At 36.8% G+C, this 21,427-nt stretch overlaps 1 protein-coding gene across 3 annotated transcripts in view; it reads left to right on the top strand.

Annotated features, from left to right (window-relative positions):
• The window catches only part of ZNF711 (zinc finger protein 711), a 31,713-nt gene that overhangs the window by 6,375 nt on the left and 3,911 nt on the right, over nt 1–21,427 (top strand). For 2 of the 3 annotated variants that reach the window (XM_009326631.1, XM_009326630.1), the window contains exons 2-8: nt 3,335–3,887; nt 6,817–6,921; nt 8,476–9,006; nt 15,858–16,016; nt 18,917–19,063; nt 19,666–19,803; nt 21,216–21,263. In XM_009326631.1, coding sequence (XP_009324906.1) covers nt 6,843–6,921; nt 8,476–9,006; nt 15,858–16,016; nt 18,917–19,063; nt 19,666–19,803; nt 21,216–21,263 — 1,102 coding nt within the window. In that variant the 5' untranslated portion in view covers nt 3,335–3,887; nt 6,817–6,842. Of the gene's footprint in view, nt 1–3,334; nt 3,888–6,816; nt 6,922–8,475; nt 9,007–12,020; nt 12,162–12,260; nt 12,349–15,857; nt 16,017–18,916; nt 19,064–19,665; nt 19,804–21,215; nt 21,264–21,427 lie in introns of those variants that run through there. The other variant, XM_009326632.1, reaches the window with a different exon arrangement.

The following is a 21,427-nucleotide window of genomic DNA, read 5'->3' as shown; positions in this document are numbered from 1 at the left end:
CCCGTGGAGTCGGGGGGTCGCAAGTCTGGAAGCCGGAGCCGCGGGCAGCCCTGGCTGCGCAGTGCCTTTACGTGGCTGTCGCCCTTCTCTGCCGATGCTTTTGATTACGGGAAGCCTTGTTACTGCCGTGGATGTAACACGCAGATGTAAATTCATCTATTTTATTAATTTATTTAAGAGCCTTAAGCGCATTTCAGGCAGTAAGACAAAATCTCGTTCAGTGGTTTTGTCTTTTGTCATTTTAAATGGATTTAGAGTGTAAGTTTTCAGGGATGCTTTATAGGTGAACACAATAAAGGACTTTAAAACGGATATGTTCGTTTTTCATACCCAGTCTTTTGTCTGCGAAGGGCTTGTGTTAACCTGCATGCTATTTTATGAGTTGGGTTCTTCTGCTTAAGATTTCTGCATGAGCAGGATGTTTCTCATTGCATTTCTATTGGTTGCTGCATTAAAAATCGGGGGAAAAAAACCCAAATCCTGAAGTGTCTTCAGGGGAGGATCGTTCTCTTGTATTCTTGAACTTGAATGTTAAGAGAGAATTAGAAAACACTTGGTTTGGATTTTTCAACTACATATAAGTTTATTTATTGTTATATTGCTCTATATCTGAGCTTGGTCCTGTTGGTTTAATCAAAATGTCATGTGCAGCTTACAAATATCTGAAACACCTGACAAAGTATGATGTTGTGTTTTACTTTATTATATGTAAACAAGACTTAAATATTATTTAGAAGAAATTCACTATTTTAAAGGAGTGCTTAAGGGCTGACCATGCAAATATGCTTTATGTGAAAATGTATCACCGGAACATACTGGGAATAATTGCATGTGTAAACTGGGGAGATGCTTAGCATTTGCAGGATCACACTGTTTAGGATATAACAAGATGTATTAAATACATGCTTTTTATTTATGTAGATTTATTAAGTTGTAATTGGCGTTTTGTAGAAATACTTTTTTATGTTATAAAAATTGTAAATACGGCAACAATGCCTGGAAGCCAGCCTCTTGATTGGGAGCTTCACTGTACCTCTGGGTACAAGAACAACACCCCTTTTTTTTCCTGGGAAGGGTAGAAGTGCTGAGGTATTCATTTTTTCCCCTCCTCCTTAAAATACTTTGTTGAAGATCTCTGAGTTTAGGGTGTTTTCTGAAAGCTTTCTCAAAGAAACTTAAAATATTAATGGTCGTTTTACAATATTTTTATGGGAAGAGTAAGCTAAAAATAAATCGATGTGTATACTAAGAGCAATGTTTATGAGGGCTTGGGCCTTTACCAGTTTTTCAATTGAGTGTTGCTTTTTTAAATATTGTTAGGTATTCCTAAGTCTGTATTCCCAGACTGCCAACCATTATCTTTGATTTTAAAAAAAAACATTTACAGTAGTAATTTACAGTAGTGTTCCTGCCTGTAGACAAAGAGGTCATATATCCCTTTTTTTAACTCTAAAATTCATTCCCTGGTCTCAACTGAGTCCTGTCTAAGGAAGAGAGTTGGCATAAAGAACTGAAATAGATTAAAATCAACCTTCTTCTGAAGCTAGTTAGAAAGAGAACTATATTTTTCAAAAAAGCAAAACAAGGTCAGATACATATTTAAAAAATTTAGCCTTGAGACACTGCTCTGGGACTCTCAGTTTAGGTTTCATGAAATTCTTCATTTTGGCATCTGATGGTAACGTACTCCTTCCTGGTGCAAGATAGCATGCTATAATTAAAAAAAAAATAAATTAATGGAATGTTGTAAAATGATATTTTATTGGCTGGTGCTAATAAAGTATTTTCGCAGTATTTTTTTCTAAATACACAGGAGAAGGGGAATTGAGAGGAAAAACTTGAGATCTTAATAGTTAGAGGCAAGAGAGGTATGAGTAAGTTTGGGATTATGATAGTATACAGAATTGTGGCTTTCTGCCTTATTTCTCTGTCCTTTTTTAAAACATATAATTGGACCACTACTTCTATGATTGTGTGGCTATATAACATGGTATACTACAGAAAGAAGCTGTGAAGAACCACAGTTAATCGCTGTACTACATTTTTTGCTGTTTCCAATAATAAGATTCGCATGCGTATGTAGCGTGTGAAACGAAATCATCTGCACTACTGAAATCTATGAGCAAAAATATCCAGTTGTAGCAGAATTGTAGGCCTTATCTGTTAATTGTTCCAGCATTAGCAGTAAGGGGTTTTACAGCTGTCACTGCATTCCTTTAAGACCCAAACGTAGATATAAAAAAAAAAAATCTGCAATGGCATAGTTGATGCGACTCTGTCCTTTGTCTGCATTGAGGGTTTTGAAGAGTATACTTAAGTAATGGTTGGATACCAGCTGCATCAACCGAGGTACAGCTTCAGCATGTTTATTGCTAGTGTGTCATCGTCCATCTCTGTTTTTAGTGGAAGTTTAAGGTATTCCTAGTATTACGTGCACAGAAGGTGCCATCCTGTAACTTTGCTAATTCTTACAGTCCTGTTAGCTGCTGGGGAAATACTCCTTTTAGTGATAATCTGCTTTCCTTGCAAAAATTTTAATTTAAATTAAAATTGTAGTCTTACTTTGTGTTGAATTTTCTAGGTAGCACAATAAGTAATATACTTACATTTGGGCATCTAATTATATAATCTGAAAATAAATGCAATTGCTAATTAAGAAGGAAGAAAAGCCTAGCATATTTTTCCTGTAATCTCAAATTTATATAATTTAAGATCATTTTTTGTATTCATTTACATTAAAAAAGAAGGATTATCTGAGTGTAAAGGCTGTGGTCAGGAAATTGTAGAGTATTGCATTAATTCTGAAATTGCTATATTAAATTAGCCATTTATGGTCTAGAGCTGTGTCTTATTTTGTAATAGCAAGTATTCATTAGCTATGTTAAGAGTTTCAGAGGGCTGTGACAATAATTCAGGAGCGATAGAGCATTGCATTAAGGTTCTGAGATTGCTCCGTAATTTTTACAGTGATGAAAGAATTCTGTTTTGGAGCTAAAACTTAAAACTACATTGAAATTTGATCGTATGGTTGGAATTGGTTAGTTAAATCTTTGACTACTTTCCTCACTGATAATGTTTGACTTGTGTTTTTATAATACTAGCTGGTCTGTGGAACTTAACTTACTCTGATAGGGCGCCATCAAGAAACTACGTTGGGGAATTCCTGTAGCTCTGCAAGAAGCATGTTAGTCATTGTCGTCCCCAGCATTAGTATTGTAGATTTTAAAGACAATTTGAGAGTAGTAGTTTTGAGCAGATAATACAGGGAGAAAGCGTTGAAAGGCTGATAGTGACACTAGGTGATACAAGTTCTTTGGTTCTTTTGTATTCTCAGTTAAGTTGAAACCTCCTTGGGGTGGATCGGTGACTTTTTCTTGAAATTGCCATCGTTGTGGACTGCTTGCTGCTTCCTTCGTTTGGAGTATTTCAAGAGTATAAAAGAAGGAATAATCTCTGTTCAGTTCCTTCGTTGACAGTGAAGATGCAGTAAGCATGGACTGTGTTTTCCACATACTCCTCCTTGTTACTCTGTTTTGTATTTTTTTCGTATAAAAACACCCCACAGACAAAATTGTACCCACCTGGCACCTGTGTCTTGGCCTGCACAGAGTAGGCATTCTGCATCACCTGCTGAAGTGAAGGCATTTAACACAATCATAAAAAAGGAGGCAAAGCAATGTAGCACCAAAACTGACTTTTCACATCATGTCACCTTGGTGGCTTTCTGCCTGCCTTGAATGACATCTGGAGCATCAGTTTCCACGTGCAGACCGAGCCTGGTGCCTGACGCAGTAGAGACCGCGGCCCTCGGCACTGACAGAGTGCCAGCATCTCCCTTCTCGATGACGACTTGGTTTGGTACCAAGGATCCAACGCTGTCAGTTCTGGTGAGCCACAAGTGTTGCAGTAAACGTAGTAGCTGGCATTAAGATGCTTTGATCTGTTCAGTTTTTAGAGTCTTTTACTGTGGACTCCAGTGCGTGTTATTGATAGAGCTTCATGTTTTAAGAGGAATGGATGTCATGTCCTCCGCCAAGTTTAGTTTACTTCTGGGTTAGTGCGATAGTGTGAGTTGCATTAGGTCCTGGCTCTTTCTGGGTACCTTGATTCTGGCTTAGAGGTATCTCGGAGATTTCAGGCACTTTAGCCATTTGTTCTTACAGCTTGGCTTATTTTATTATTCACCTTGCTTGACTATGTTCGCTCTTAACTCTGTTGTGGTATATTTCATTGCAGTAGGGTTGTCAAATATGTTGTACTACACAGTACTTGAAGTTTCTGTCATATTTTGGATTTAGATGCACAGACTTAAACAAATTCTTGCAGTAGGATAGGGGTCAACTTTCTATGAAATCCAGAAGAGCAAAATCAAGATTGGAACTACAACAGTAAAAGTACCATATTTTTGAGACTTGCTCTTAAAGGCATTTGTACTTACCTATTCATCTCTGCACCTCCCAGTTCCAGGTAGTTCTGACTTGAGCTCTTGTTCTGCGTTCACTTCCCACAACTCTTAAAACTCTTCATTTTCTGTGTGATACTGTCACTTATTTCCAATTCTTGCATATGAGAGGGCAGGAAAGTACAAGATTTTAGTCTTGTGCAACAGAGATTTTTTTTAAGGTAGAGATTTTTCACCTATGAAAGCCTTGCTCTCTGTATACTGCTGTAGCTGCTTCTATAGAGTCACTTCATCTGCACTGAGAACTTGTGTAAAAGTCTTTTGGGTTGCAGCAAATTGCAAAATAATTCAGAATTCCCACACTTTAATGCTTAGTAGCAATGCAAATAACGTGGAGGAATGCTAATTTATCCTCTCGTATTTTGTGGAAACACTCTGTCAGACAGAGAAATGTTACGTGCTTTCTCTTTCTCTGAAAGCAAGTTTGTGTTGCTGTACCTTACGAAAGAGATTCAGCATCCTCAAGACAGATATGATACCAGAAACGGAGATCTTTGTAAAATTGAGTTTACTCAGAAGCTCAACGTTTACTCTCCATCTGTGAAAATTCTTGGATGTAATTGGAATTGCATTTTAATGAATGCGAGAATGTCAGAAGTAAAACTCAGAGGAGAACTGGCATGGCTGCGTGGCAAGGTTTGAGGAACTGGTGTAATTTTAAAAGATTGAGGAAAATAGGCAAGTCTGACAAAAGAGAAAGCGGGAAACAAGCCTCTAAGCATTAAGGGGAATTAGAAGAGCCAAAGCAACAATATAATTGTCAAAAAGAAAAGAAAAGAAAAGAAAGAAAATCAAGCTAAAGATGTAACAGTGAAGGATAACAGTGGGGAGTTCACAAAGAGTTGGCGGGTCTGTTCTATCAGAAGCTTTAAAGGATCAGTTTTCTATTAGAGGGATATTGCAGATAGCTGCATAGGACCAGCTTTTCCCTGGCAGCAGAAATGAGGCAGCACAGAAGGGACAGTGTTGGAAGATAAGATTTCTAGAATAACCTGACAGTTTTGAAATAAAATGTCAACCAGTATGGGTAATACAGTCCTAACACTGGAATGGTAAATAGAGGTGTCAGCACAGAAGTCTGTTGAGCACTGTCGTTTCTTCAGTAAGTACCATGGCAATGGAGATGTTGAAATAAGTTGGCCTTTCTTACACTTAGCTGTTGCCTGTTACAATGGGTAGTTCTGCACTGTGCATGCAAATCTGAGGGCTGATTAAATTTTCTACCAGGCCTTTTGTCAGACTTTTTTAATGATATGTTCATACACAGCCGCTGGAAGAGAAAATCAGCTTTGGCACTTTTGTTCTCGTAAATTTAGTGCACTATGCAGCTTTTTCAAAACTTACCTATAATTAAACATAATGTTCAATTAAATTCACACATGAAAATTTGTTTTGAAATATCTGATAGGTACAAAATTGTGAAAGAATCTGAAAAATTGATACTCCCCATACAATTCTCAACTTTCTTTGATGCAGCTCCACACATCCATAATCACCAGTCTTAATAATTGGTTGAAGAGTATGTACAGACAGGGATAGAGCAAAGGTGACCTCTTCGTGCATAGCTGCTAATATATGTTATTATGGTAAGGCATGTAGTTAGTAATAGCACGTGCGCTGTTGATGTCCGACTTGCATTTCTTGCTTCTGCCGACAGTTAGCTTCAGTTCATTTAAGGCAAAGTTAGCTTGCTTCTTGACAAAGTTTCTGCTCCTAGATAAGAGGTTACCTGTAACTAGGTTCAGTTGCTTACTAGCATGTGTTACGTTGCGTTGTTACTATGGCGTGATGCCGCTGCTAGTATTGCAGGTGACATCTTTGCTGTCAGTCAGTGAGGTGTTACCCTATGGAGATAGTCTCATAAAACTGCAAAAATATTTTAACGTTCAGTTTGCAGTGGGGAAATTGAAGGCTTAGACATTTCTTGCACTTACTGCTCCTAGAAATAATGTCGAAGTGTGTACCTCTGCATGCTGAAGGTAAGCAGAAAGCACTTTCCAGTTAAATTCTACAGAATAGAAACATAACTGTTCTAGGCCAGGCAGTAAGCAAAGACTTACATACAAAAAAACCTTTAAGTTCTGACCAAGAATTGCTGACTTGTTTGGTTTCACTCACATGTGTAATTCTTTTGATTACTGTAGGGCCACTTATGGATAGAAACATTTTTGGGATTTTAGGTCAAAAAAATAAAAGAATAAAGCAAAGTGAATTGTATGAAGTATTGCATGCGTTTTTCTTGAAGTTTTGGATAAATACTTTTCTGTGTTTGTCAGTGTGACACATTAATCCAGTAAAGCTAATCAACGCAATAACACTGTTCAACATGAATTCTGATTTTGCTTTTATTGCAGTTATTTGTGAATGAACTTAGCTGAATATGGATCCCGGCGGTGGAAGTCTTGGGTTGCAAACACAAGAATCCAAAATGCCTCACACTATGATTATGCAGGATTTTGGTAAACATTTTAACTATTAAAAATAATTAATAAAATCAAGACTATTTTTCAGGTTTTTGCTGTATGTTTATAAATTATATCAAGCTGTAGAGTTGACTAATACAATAATGCTATTTGCATGACTTCTTTGAGAAAATTCAGAATTTAAGGTGTTGTGTAATATGTCTTTGTATACTTTGGTTGCTGATGTTGAAATGGTCACTTATTCCGAAATGCTGAAGTAATTCTGAAAAAAAAAAAGAAGTTAAGTCTGTGGCCCAAAGTGCTCTAGATGAGACAGAAAACGTTATCTGGGTTTCAATGGTTTTGTGGTGCGTGTGCTTCTGCTTGAAGTCACACTGACAAGCTGTTACACCTCCAGCATACAGGAGATGTAAATAACATCCAGTACAGGATGTAAGCAACGTCCGAGCTTTTGTGTGCTTACCCTGATTACTGTCTCCAGTTCTCCTTTAGGGTATTTCAGTAAATGTGGTGGGAAATAATCTCTTTGTGTGACAACAGATAACTTATTACGTAGGCAACAATTTACAGATTTAGCTAAATCTCCATGTTCACATGTGCTTAGAAGTCCTCTGTCAAGAACATCAGTCCTGAGGCTGTACTGATGTAAGAAAACTTGTTTCTAAAGTGATTATTTTTTTTTTTATTAATACCATTTCTTTTGGTGGCAGTGCTAAATAACCTTAGCAATTTTGAAGGTTTAGAGAAACGACAGCAAGAAATCTGCACTCTTTCTTTGTGGGTCTCCATTTCTGCATTATGGCAGGAGGTGACCTTCTCAAATATTGGGAAGGACCATGTCTTTGTTCTAGCATGAATTAATATCCCTCAGAGTGTACCAAAATAATTGCATTTGCAGTACAATGCTGAATAATTTTAATTTTTTTTTCTGTTCTGATAAGAACCATTTTCTTTAGTGTTTTATTCATTAAGATTAGAACTGGTATTTATGTGTGTTAAAATAATTCACTGTGCATTCTTTTTTATGTATAGAAAAGTGGTCTGCAAATACGACTGGCCAGTCAAGTCTGTTAATGAAAAACAGGTTTCTGTTTCTAGCCATTCCTTGCAATGTGGCAAGTTGTTGGAAATTGTACTATAAATACTGCATACAACTGAGTATTTTTATCAAGGCCCATGCAGTCTAAAGGATGAGAGTCCTTTTATTGTAACAGCAATTAATGTATTGTTACCACACTTCCAGTATCATGCAAGAATTCTGTGAAAGTTCAAATTGCTACTGTAATCAAACGTTTTCTAACTGGAATTTAAAAAAAGATGAAATTGCAAACTGGCCTGTAGTTTTTAACATACCAGCATTGTAAAACCTAAATTTGGGACAAACTCCACATGTTTTGTTTTTCTTAATTGAAAGAATACAGGCTGCTTTGGATAGTCTTTATCAAGTGAAATGCAAAATGTGGATTGTTGAAAAGTAACAGATTTGTACATGTGTTTAACTTATCTATACAATTATTCCATTCCTTAGATAAACTAATTGCTAATGCAGTAATTTTAACATTTTTCTCCTCATTCATAATTGTTTCATAGTGGCTGGAATGGCTGGCACTGCTCATATTGATGGAGACCATATTGTTGTATCAGTCCCCGAAGCTGTCCTAGTTTCTGATGTTGTTACCGATGACGGAATAACTCTTGATCATGGCTTAGCAGCTGAAGTTGTCCAAGGACCTGACATCATCACTGAAACTGATGTTGTAACAGAAGGTGTAATTGTTCCCGATTCTGTTTTGGAAGCTGATGTTGCTATTGAAGAAGCTTTAGATACCAGTGATCATGTTTTGACTTCTGATCTAATAACAGAAACTGTTAGAGTTCCCGATCAGGTTTTTGTGGCTGACCTTGTTACGGGTCCTGATGGACATTTGGAGCATGTGGTGCAAGACTCTGTATCAGGAGCCAACTCGCCTACGATGGTTTCAGAAGAAGTTCTTGTAACGAACTCAGATTCTGAAGCAGTCATTCAAGCAGCTGGTACTGTTCCTGGCTCCACAGTGACTATAAAAACAGAAGACGATGATGATGGCAAGAGTACATCTGAAGACTACTTAATGATATCTTGTAAGTTAAACAAAGGTAGATATGAACAGGAAATTACCTGAAGTAGAAGTGGTCTAGTGGGGAGAAGTTACTATAGCTGGACTCTTGCTGCATTCTGTACTGGAACTCTCAGATAATAGTCTGTTGCCCAGTTAATTCTTGGTGTCTGGATTTGGGTTTTCTCGATGAAAAATCCATTATCGCTGATACAGCAAGAAAGAGAATGTCGTTCATGCTGTTGAGTGAATGAGTGTGTATGTTTGTGTTTCTGAAACTAGAGATTCCTGAAAATTAACAAAAACACATTGGAAAGTTAGACATTCCACTTCTTTTGAGTATAGCACTTTTTTTTTTAAATACACAGGTGTATTACCATGTTATGTAGATTCATGTAAAAATAACGGGTTGAATCAGTAGAATCCAACAAAGAAACAGGTTTTTAAGATCTCTCACTCGTAAAGTTTCCTTGTATGTGTCAACGAAATATTGTTTGTTTAGCTGTATTAAAAATTATAACAGGCATTTCATGGTATGATGGGCTGTTCTGGACTGAACTTGACGTTAAGTGGTTGTGTGCATGAATTGATTGGCTCTAACACTGGAAAGTGGCTGCCCATTTCAGTTTCCACACAGCATTCAACTTTGAGGAAACTGTATGGTTCTATACTACTTGTTGAGTGAGAGCTACTGAAAGGACCTTAGGTCTATTATGTTTCTTCAGTGGTTAACTTACACTCAAGATACCAGTTTTTATTGTTAAGCAAATTTGATAAAATCTATGATAGTCCATTTTAGATTTTTGACTTCTCCAAATTAGTTCCTGAAATGTGAGTAGGTCAAAACAGATTTTATTTAGTCAGAAGCAATATGTTAAAAAAAATGGCAATGCCAAGTGTGTCGAAGTGTCAATCTGTTCACAGCAAGCTGCATTTATTAAAAATTTCACGACAGAAGACATGACTGATCAGTGATTATGATGTTTTCAATATTTCATAGCATTTATGTCTCTTATGCAAAATATATTTTTGGTATTTATTTTTTGTCCAGTATAGGATGGACAGCAATGATTTTTTTATCATTCTATCATTACTGTAACGCCACATGTCACTAATAGAAGTCAAAAAGGGTTTTTGGAAAAAGAACCAAAAAACCCTCAGTCTAAAAGCAAATCAGACCTACAACAGAAAAATTCCCATGTGTTTGTAAATAAAGGAACACCATTTTTACAGTCAGTTGTTTCACTGAAAAAATTCCTCCTTTCTGACAGAGTACTTACGATGAGTTGTATTCTGTAACTGCGGTATTTCCAACTGCACCTTTGTAATTGTAAGTAAAGTCATCTTTGGAATTCCTTCTAAGATAGATAAATGTGATTGGTAACGATGATCACTGCACTTAGACCAGAGCATCTTAGACTTCCAGTAACTGTTACGTGATGACCCCAGCCATGTCTGATACATTCATAGTTTTGTCAAGGCTTTGTTCTCAAGCCTACCGATGGCTTTTGCAATGTTTCAAAGCCAGTTTGCGACCTAGTTTTCAGCAAATTAGATTTTTATATATGTATAATCATGATATGCCTGAATAATCACAGTTGGAAGCTACATTATTAATCTAGAATTTTGTTTTAAGTAATCATTTTAGATAAATTAAGGCAGCCTCTTGCCTCTGCTAAATTTTGAGGTTGTATTATGCTGGGTATGCCAGCTTGACCTGCAGTATCTACTGTTGATTTTTTTCTCAGCAAAAATGAATCAGTCTTATACAGTTGTTCATTTTTTGTTTGTTTGGGGTTTAAGTGTTTTTAAATTAGCGTTGAATTTGTTATGTTTATGAAGATAATCTGTTGTGTGGAATAGATAAATGCCTCAGTTTATCAAGCAGTTTAAAAACCCTTTTTATTTACTTACATTTTTTAATTGTCAGATGTTCAGTAAATATTGCAGAAAGTTAATTTTATGATGTTTCTTTTGGGGTGCATATATAGGACTGTTGAACTTTTTAATAATGTAAATCACATCAAAATGATAGTTTTAAAGAATGTCAAAATACTTAGCTGTCTTTTAATGAAATTTAGCATCTAAAAAGGGGGGACTTTGCATAAAATGACAGATAATGCCCTTAGGGAATACCACCAACTGTTCTGTGGAACACGTTTTGGGAACTTCTAAAATACTACATTTTAGGGTGTGAAGCTGAGCTGAGAGTGGAATTTTAACTTACGTTACTCTTTTGTTGGGAGTTACAGTTTAAATACACCGAAAGGTGATTTTTCACCATTTTAAGACGACATTCCCATGTAGATATTTTATACGCTATTGGTAATTACGTTTTTGTGTAAATACTATTTGGTAAATAAAAAGTTTGTCTTGATAGTTCTGTAAACTAGCTGCATATGATTTTGTAATTGGAAATTTTCGCTAGAAGATTATTGCCACTCTGCTACCTCAGTGCAGATGAATTCAGCTTTTTTAAATCAGCCTTATAAACGTAAGAGTGAAAAACCTTTTTTTGATATGTTCACAATGTATGTCACGGGATATGCATGATCCCTTGTTTTAAATCTCCAGAATACCTGTTTAAAAGGGACTTGTTAAAAAGGAAATTAATACAAAATGAGTGCATATGGCGTGATCAGGCACCCATCCATCTCATACCGAGACGGGAAAATTATGAACAGTACATCCCATTTTGCCAGGGAGGAGTTAGCACACCTGTAGCTTAAAGCGTACCCTTTTTTGTTTTTCAGGTTTGCGATATTCAGACCCACAGCGGATTGCCAGCTCCCGATCCGTGTGTTGGCCCTGCATGCACTATGTTGGTGACCTCATACCCACCAAAGAACAACACTGGAGCTGGCCTTTAGGGGTAAGGTACTGTTCCACCACCACCTCCTTTTTAGTATATTACAATACAGTGTTACATAATTTGCTAAACATTTTAATATTAATACTCCTATATTGTAACCTATGGGATATAAAATAAGTATACCAGACATTAGAAAAATATGAAAAATTGTAAAACCACGGGACTTATCTTGCCCTCATGTTATCCCTATGGGCTCCTATGGTGGGTGTGATATCACCAGCATAGTGCATGCTGAGGCATCACATGAATTGGGAGCTGGCAATCCACGGTGAATCTGGACATCACACACCTGAAAACAGCCAAGTAAGGTAAGTTTAAAATGGGAAGTGTGCTGAGTTTTCCTTTAAACCTTGTTTATTCAGGAGGATTCAGCATATATTTATAAAGGTTCTCTGTTGTTTTTTCAGTTAATTTTAAGTGACGAGATAATAATATGTAGTGCTTCTGGTGGATGAGTCAGATCTGGAAGACACTTTCATATTCCATTGACATAAAGTAAGCATTCCTGTTCCTGAGAACTATCACTGGGAAAAGTCATCAGATAATTTCGCACTGATGGGTTAGCAGTCTGTGATTGAAGTCATATTACTTAGACAATAGAATATTTTCACGATCTCTTTTAAAAAAAAGTCCTACTATTTTGGAACTTGACAAAGATTACTTGTCCTGCTGTGTTGATTGTTTTCCCCTTATCTAAATGTGTTTAAAAATAGATTGAAACCATGAAATTTACTTCATGTAAGACAGCAATTTAAGCAGTAGCAATTGCTGATGCAGTGTCTTTTGTTGTTGAGGTATTTGAAACAAAAGGCAACATCTTACAAATGACAGTCCATATCAGTATCATTTTCTCAGTCCAGTTTATATTTTTCAAATTTTGTTATATTACACTTTGGCTTTTTTAGAAAAGTGATTTCAGAGGCCCTGGATACACAGGCTTCCTGATATGTTTCCATTACTTTAGCTTAAATTGTAGAGACTGAAGATCTTTGAAAAGACACAGGATGGTTGATGGTGTGGGAGTAACCACTAATTTTAAAAATAATGTTGTAAGTTTGCCCCTCTAAGACAGGGCTCCCTGTTTTTAAAGGATATTGAAGATTTGGGGGCTTTACTTGAAATGGTAAAACACAGCATGTAAGTGTATGTGCTATATTCATGTATTTTACTTTATATTTTTGGCTGAAAATATTCTTACAAAAACTGTAAAATTGAAAAATTCCTCATTTTTTTTCTTTATGTAATCTTTGTTGTGTTGCAATTGATGTCCTGGTAAGGCAACCATCCAAAATTGTGTGGTTTTTTTCTTACGTTATTGCACCAGATACATAGCGGTATACAGTCATTGTCACCCAATATTAGTTAAATAATTGGAAATTTTTGCCATGAAGAAAGCTTATCACAGATACGTGATTACTCCACTGTTCAGTAGGAAGTTGCTGTTGTTGAATAACCTTCCAGTACTGAAATACTTATTTTCTGTGTTAAACTGATAATGCGTTACGTTATAAAATTTGTGAGTTTAGAAAAAGTTGATGTTGCTGGAGTTGCAGATTGGCAAATAACTTTACTGCCACCTACCAATTCTAATATTACAGTAATGGCTTACAACTAGTGCTTTCTTCCACCCAGCCATTAAATAGTCTTTCTGCATTTTGGCAACATGTCTAGTCATATAGCTATATATATATAATCACTCCTGCCTTGTACTATTAGTTACCTCCAGTCCTTCAAAGACTCATACATGCAGTAGAAATGTTCACTGTACTAGAATTAAACGTATGTGTAGCATTTTGAAGAATTTGGATAAGAAACTTTTGTAAGTGTTAAAAGCCATGCAGAAAAGAAAATGGTCTTTAATTAATTCAAACATAGTAGATGTATGGAAATACTTTTTCCAAGATAAGTGTCTTTTAGCATCTTCCTTTTTCCTGTTATCAGAGGATGCATAATCCTCTCTTCTAATAACTCCATTCTGGCAGCATAAAAAAATACAATTAGCAGATGCAGTAACACTCCCATACTGGATATAAAGATCTACGAATAACCTGATGCTGGTGACTTTTAAGTGCCAAAGGAATATGCCAAGTTCTCTGTTGTGGCTTTCTCGTCTGTGGTGTTCATGCTCTTACTGTTTTCATTGTCCTGCAAGGTAATGTAAGCGCCATGCAGTACATGTCAGATTTTAACAGATTAAGGTGTTGATGTTGTTGGCATCGATTTTAATAGAGATTTAGAATGTTTTTAAGTAAAAAACAAAAACTCTTTTCCTGAGGAAATTTTTATTTTTGTCTACTCATCCAAGTTTGATATTTTTTCAGCGATGCAATTAATCTCTTATTTACGAAAAGAAACAGCTAAAGCATACTATTTTTTTAATGTTTTCTGTTTAATTTTCATCAAAATACATAATTTTCAGAGGTTCTAAAATGAAATCAAATACTTATTTGTACTTACCTACATTATATCTAGTTCTGTCCTCAATAACTTCTGTACTCTTGTGATGCAGTCCAGGATTTGTGAAATAGAAACAAGGTTCCTCAATGTGGGGATGAAGAACAGTTGGATAGGTGTTTCCGTGAAATCCTGTCCGTGAGTGGGAAGAGCTTAGTTTGGGATTGCTGTGGTGGATTCCCGCCCTGCTGCAGGAAAGGCATCTGCTCCTTTTCTAGCAGGTTCTGAACCACCTCGCATGACTGCCTAGAGTAGTAAGAAAAGCTTAAACGAGCTCCAGTTTACCTCAGTACGCCAGGCTGTAGCCTGAAGTAGTTAAAAGCAGCTCTTCAAGAGCAGTCATCACTGCACTGAGGGCAGGAAACTTAGAGGGGGACTGGGAACCACTGCAGCCGTCCCAAGGTAAGCCGTCCTCCCCTCAGAGCCCTCAGCATCCGCGTTGAGTAGACTCTATTCTTAGTCATGAAACACTACTGTCACTTTAATACTAATTTTAATGATTTTTTTTTAACCTAGTATGCACATATTTTAATGTTACGTATGCAGTAAATCGCAACTTCCCTGGAATGTATTAAATTCAGATTTTGTTTACATTTTGTGGAATTGTTCTCTATTTAGAGGACTTCAGTGGGTGTTAAGCATTGCACAGTTTTGTGTTGGCCATCTGCACAGGAGCTAATTTTATCCACTGAGAGAAGTGTGTTGGCAATACATATGTCAGAAAGATGCTTAGTTCAGTGGCCTCCGTATTGGCAATTTGGAGTATATATATATGGATATCTATGTGAATGCCCTTTTTACCAAAAGAGTGTTACTTCTACACTTTCAATAGTTTGAATGTAATTTTTGTTGTATAAGTAAAATGAGCATTTTGAATATATAGTATCAGAGTGACTATGCTGCATACATAAAGAATGATAATTTCACATAGTAGTATTTGGATTTATTTTCACTGCATCTTTTAATCAGCTGTATATTATACAATGATCTTCATTAATTTATATGTTTTCAAGTGATAAAGTGGATAAAATCATAATTTCTTTTAGGGTGAAGATGTAGCCCAATTTTTGATGCACACTTCTTTCACTGGGAATATACTCAGAGTCATCACTCTTCACAGGAATTTCAGCTACTAAATTTTAGTCACCAGTATCTTAGAGTAGTGAAACTTTTTGGGACTCTTAGACTGTAACAGGCAGTTCTGGGTTGATTTTTAACATTTTTTGATAGATGTCTAATTTTACTTACTGATACACTTTGACTTTCTAAGTGTAATAGTTTCAGACATAACCAATTACCACATTGATGATAAGCTCCCTCTTGTGTTCTTCATTCTGTAATTCTGCTGTGTTTCCCGAGTTGCAATAAAATCAGTACTGAACTTCTGGAATCTCTTTCAAGTATCTTGAGATGAACTGTTTTGTAAAGGCCATTTATGAATACAAACCTTTACTATGCATGGGGATAATAGCGGAGAAAATCATGCTACTGATTACTTGGAGTTTTAAAAAATGTGTTTGAACCTCATTACTATTCTCTTATCTTTACAGTGGATGATGTTGGAGAAAAATTGGACCATATAGGAAGCACTCCCTTGAAAATCAGTACCGAGGTGACAAATGATGATGTTGCTAAAGATGACAGTTTTGGTTCAGAAGTTATCAAAGTGTACATATTTAAAGCTGAAGCTGAAGATGATGTCGAAATAGGTACCTTTTAAATTCTATGGATTCTTCCAATAGCATGAAGTATTTCAGGGTCTTTTTGTTTGTTGTTCTTAATTTCATGTAATCCACTGACTGGAATGTTTTGTAGAACGTGACATTTGTGGAGGCTGCCCATATGCGGTAAATACGGGGTGTGTATTAGTCTGAAGTTCTTTTTTGATTAGCTGTCCTGGTTTCAATTAAACCGTGACATCAGCAGTACTTATTTTCAGGCAGCCAAAGCTCAAATGTAGAAGCGGTTGGGTGTCTGCAGCTGTTTTTCAGCTGCTGCTTTTCTTTGACGTTGCAAGACTGTATGTCAGCACAGGAAAGCCTCTAGAGTGGATTCCTGTCATTGAACAGTCATAACATAATAACAGTGGCCTTGACACAGAGAGAGGGGAAGATTGCTGGGGCTTTAGGCATACAGTCATTTCCAAACTTAACCAAGAAACTCAGAATTGCTCTGCAGTTCTCTTTTGCAAAGGCTAGATCCAGCACTTCCAGGTGCTTTGCAAGTGGACATACAGCTAACCCATGTTCTGTCCTTTGTAACTTGTAAAAGCAGGGTCCCCCTTACAGTTGTTCTCAGAGCTGAAACCTCTGGCTCATTCCGCTTTACCCTTTGCATTTAGGTGCTGAAACTTTGCCTCACTGGAACGTATCTGGCCAGGAGCCCGAGGGCCATTCGCAGGGCAAATCAGCCTGACTCTCTTCTTCCTGGAGTGGAGAAAGGCGATCATCTCCCATAGACTGGTAGCATTGGCCTGGCTATGCCATGAAAATCTCAAACTTTAGACAGAACTGTCTAAAGCCCTCCACTTAGTAATGATCCTGGTGCTGTTTTTCAAGGAGCATGAACTGCTGCTTCAGGAAGTTTTTGGCTGTGTGATGCCTTTTATTTTTCTTCTCTGAGAAACAAGTAATCTTTTCAGTTCAAATTAATGGTAGAAAAGGATTGTTCCGGGGATGATCAGACTACTAGCTAATCGGGCAGTTGTCTTTGGTTTTCTCTGTCTCTCAGGGTAGGTTCAGAATTAGTTAAGACTGTCTTATGAATTTCTCAGTATCTTTTGCAGCATGTACAGTGTAGATGTTGGAGCCTGTTAATCAACTCCTTCACAAGGTTGCCAGAGTAGCTTAACATATTTTACTATCCTTTTTGGAATACACAGTATTTGATTCGGCTGAAGGTTAGTGAGTATTTCTGTAAGGCCCCGGGATTTTCAGTATTTGATCTTTAATTTCTTTCAAGTGTGAGAAAGAGGTTGTGAAGATCATGTGCTTTCTGAGACCATGGGGAAAGGATCTAGAGAAGCAGCATCTTAACATCCCTTATCTATTGTGACATCTGTTTCATCTGCCAGTTCCTACATGAATTGCCAGGCTCTGTTCTTGAAATAGTTTCTTCTTCTGGGGCTAGGTTGTCAGTCTTGAGGGACAGACTGCTATATGCAGCAGCAGGAAGAATCGGAATCTCTTATGGCTGAAAACTAATTTACAGCAGGGATGTTCTCATGAGCTACTCTCGGTGCTTCTGATACAGCCAGGAGGTAGTTCTGGCAAATTACCCTGTTCATTAATGGTGAGTGTTTCCCCTTGGAAAAAGCTGATTGTGTTGATAATGTGTGTTTGCTGCTCAGCATTAAGGAATACAGAAACGGAGATGACAGTCTTCACAAAGAATATCCAAGAGTCAAGTTTACCCATTAGCAGTGCTCTCTTGATCTTTCTGTACGTGGGGGTGGGGCGGAGGGCTGTTCCTACGTGTCATCCATTTGCATTGCAGTCTAGTTACTTGGATAAATGTCCTGGCAAAGCCACTTCTGGCAAAAATTATAAAAGTGGGCTTTGGTGGTAAGGTTGTTTGGCAAAGTCTTCCATTTATAAAACACAGGGAATGATGGAACAACGTGTTCGATTTGGACTTAACCACCTAGCTGAGCATTTTCCATCAGGACCATTCGTAGTAGTGAACAAGGACTCTTGGTATATACCAGGTGTTAGCTTGTTCTGCCATAATCTGCAGCTTCGCTACTCACTGTTCAGTCCCTGAGATGCATGGAAGACTAAGCATCAATATTTATCTGCCACCTCTCTCTGACTCAAGCATCAATATCAAGTTCCAGGTTGGAACTTGTTCTTTTGCCTCTGTTCAAGTAAGTCAGTGGGCCAAAGCTTGTTAGTCACCCGGACCGGGACTGTGTGGGCAGTTGTTCTCATTTCCTTCTTTCCAACTGTTAACTCTTTAGATTGTGTTGGCTCCAGGGATTCCGTGCCGCACCTTACATCCTTGCTAGTCTGTCTCTCTAGATAATGTTCTTGTTGTTGAACTAATTGGCAGTAACTGTTGCTCTCTCATGGTTTGAGAAGTATGACCCCAGTGTGAGTTACTACTCAATCCCATCTAATGCATCTGGGACATAAACATTAGAATCTTTGTAGGAAAAATTATTTAAGAATCCATTTCTGCAAAGTGAGTAAATAGGATTTTGGGAGAGGAAGAGGGATAAGAATTAGCTGTTCACATCTTGAGAAAATTTAAAGGCTGTGTTCTGGGCAAGATTAGAATTACAGTCATTTTTTTGGTGGGCATGGGCAGGTGTATGTTTCCAGCCGCACCTGAGTTCACTGCTAGCATGTGTAAAAGGCTCTTGATCCTTCTCAGGTAGTGGTTGTTCGGTCTTGAATTTGTGAGGAGACACTGAGAGAACTTTTTCCTTACCTGCCTCAAAGTATCAAACTTGCATGATTTTATGACAGACATGGATGTCAAAACATTTAATTAGAGTTTTATGAAATAGCTTTGTTGTAAATAAGAAAAAAATACTTAAATCTGAAATTAATCTTAACAGTGGCTTCTTTTACATTTACTTAATCTGTTTAACTTCTTTTTGTTAAAGGTGGGACAGAAATTGTCACAGAGAGTGACTTTCACAATGGACATTCTGTAGCTGGAGTAATTGAACAAGGAGGTGTTGGTAGAATGCAGCGAGAAAAAATGGTTTACATGGCTGTTAAGGACTCTTCTCAGGAAGATGAAGATATTAGTAAGCATAATAAGAAACATTTTTGTTTCTCATGCTGTTTTGTACAACAATATAAGCATCATTCTCAAGGACTTTTTTAATTTTTCTGAAGGATTCTTCAGCCTGAAGTAGTAGAAAACTAAGCTCATCTTCCCTAAAAATAAAGAGCAGGCTATAATTATTTTAAAGTGATGTGGATAAATGCACTTTGTGCATACTGTATGCAATCATTTCATTATTTATATTAAATTTAACATGTCCATGGATGAAGTTAATGAGGTTAGTCAAATTTCTCATTTTTCTGTTTTCCTACTGTGAATTGCCTTGTTTAATCAGCTTTCTGGCAAAGTGGCAAATAAATGTCATCAGTTACAAGTTTATAAGTTTGTACGTTTGAATTTCTGTTGGTATTTATTTCGGATTTATATTTATTGATATGTGTTTTCTCTCTTTAAGGAATGTCTGAATAAACAATGATCCCCTAAGGGAAGGGGTGGTTCTAAATGCCAAAGGAAGAAAAGTAATTTATAACGGATATCAATCAGAGTGAGAGCAAATTAAATGAAGAAAAATACAGGATGAGCAGAATAAAATTAAAGATTTATTCTTCTCCTTTAATCCAGGCTGTGCTGAAATAGCAGATGAAGTTTATATGGAAGTTATTGTAGGTGAAGAAGAAGCTACGTCACTTCCAGACACACAGCTTGAAGACTCTGGCGTGAATAAAACTTTTGTCCCTGTTGCTTGGGCTGCTGCTTATGGTAGGAATCTGTATGCTTGTTTTCTGAAAATCCCTTCCATTATTTTCTCCCTAATCTAGCTTGCAGAATCTCTGTGCAAATGTGATAATCTCTGACCTTGTCTTAGGGGTTTGGAAACAGCTCCTTCTGATCTTTTAGCAGTGTCAGCGGAGTTGATTAAATGATGCGACAAATTATTTTGACGTCATTCATGACCTTTTACACATAAGGTCCTTAGTTTGTTCGCAGTTCAATATGAAGAAAACAATTCCATTTTTACATTGGTGTTTTTTTTCCAACGCTGGCCTGTCAAACAGTTACAGATTACTTTAGTAGTTGATTGTCTTGCATATAATGAATGGATTGCTATATGCTGAGTTTTATGAAGTCGAAAGGAGAGCTGTTAGGAGAAGTTTTATACGGCTCCCGATTCCAGCTCAGATGTACAGAATGCGTGGTTTTTAATGGTTGTTTAAGTTGGCTGTTGAAGATCTTGGAAAAACAAGAATAGCCTTAAGTATTTTACATTAGCTAGAAGGAAGGGGAAATAACTTTAAAAAGGGAATAGTAGGAATAAATGTGTAAACATGTTCCTAATAATTTCAGTTTATATACCTGTTTTAAGCCTGTTAGTCCTTCAGGTTAGAAACAGAAAGTAATTTGTTCTCTGCAGCCATGCTTCAAATAGTAGAAGTATCTTATCATGATATATTGCGAATTCTGTATATACTTTCATTTCATATTCTTTTCTCGGATTTTGGCACGTTAAATGTATATTAAGAGGGTATCAGGTCATCCATGGTTTAAGTTATAATTAAGTAAGCAATTTAGTTAAAATTCATTGGTGTAATATTTCTGAGCACAGTAGTTGGGCTGACAAAGTGGTTTAGTACCACAGAGCCTTGGCACATCACAGTAAACATTTTCAATCCAAAATGGGGAATATACTCTTGAGGTGTTACTTCTGCATCTCCCAGAACTTTGTAGTGCCTCATATAGATGAGTGCTGAGGAGCTGATAAGGTACAAGTCTTCTTATCTGCCTAGTTCTACTCCAGAAAGATAAAGTACTTCGATCTCAAGAACAAATTGTGGATTTCAGATAACCTCGTTTCTGGATTGGTATCTGAGGTTATATATGAGGTTAAAAGTTTGCAGAAGCAAGCGTATTAATTATGAAAAGCAGGAAAGACAGCATGGTAAGCATGCAAACACAGCTTCAGTGGGTATTAACTATTCACAAAGATGTGATTTTATTTCTTGGGGCTCTTAATTACAAAATACTGAACCGATTGTGAACTGCACATCTCAGTTTGGATAGAGTTAAGCTGTTACTTATTAGCTAAGTTAGTTTTCTCTCATTATCAGACTTTCAAAGCCATCGTCTTCAGAAAGAATTTTAATTTATAATGACTAAAGTACCATTTTCTGCAGGAGATGAAAGAAGGCTACCCAGAAGATACGAAGATGGTCAAGCGGCAGGTAAGAACACGTAACTGTGCTTGGTACAGCACTAAAACTAACTTGCTGTCTTTGAAAATATATACATTTACGTGTCAGTTCTCCTAATCAGTGAATGCAAAAAAATATCCATAAAGTATATATTGAAGGACTCCACAGTATTTCCCTATTTTGAAATGAAAACC

Source organism: Pygoscelis adeliae, unplaced genomic scaffold, assembly GCF_000699105.1.
Source record: "Pygoscelis adeliae isolate BGI_AS28 unplaced genomic scaffold, ASM69910v1 Scaffold216, whole genome shotgun sequence".
Classification (NCBI taxonomy): domain Eukaryota; kingdom Metazoa; phylum Chordata; class Aves; order Sphenisciformes; family Spheniscidae; genus Pygoscelis; species Pygoscelis adeliae.
The sequence above is the reverse complement of the archived record's forward strand: the minus strand, read 5'-3'. Positions and strand labels throughout refer to the sequence as shown.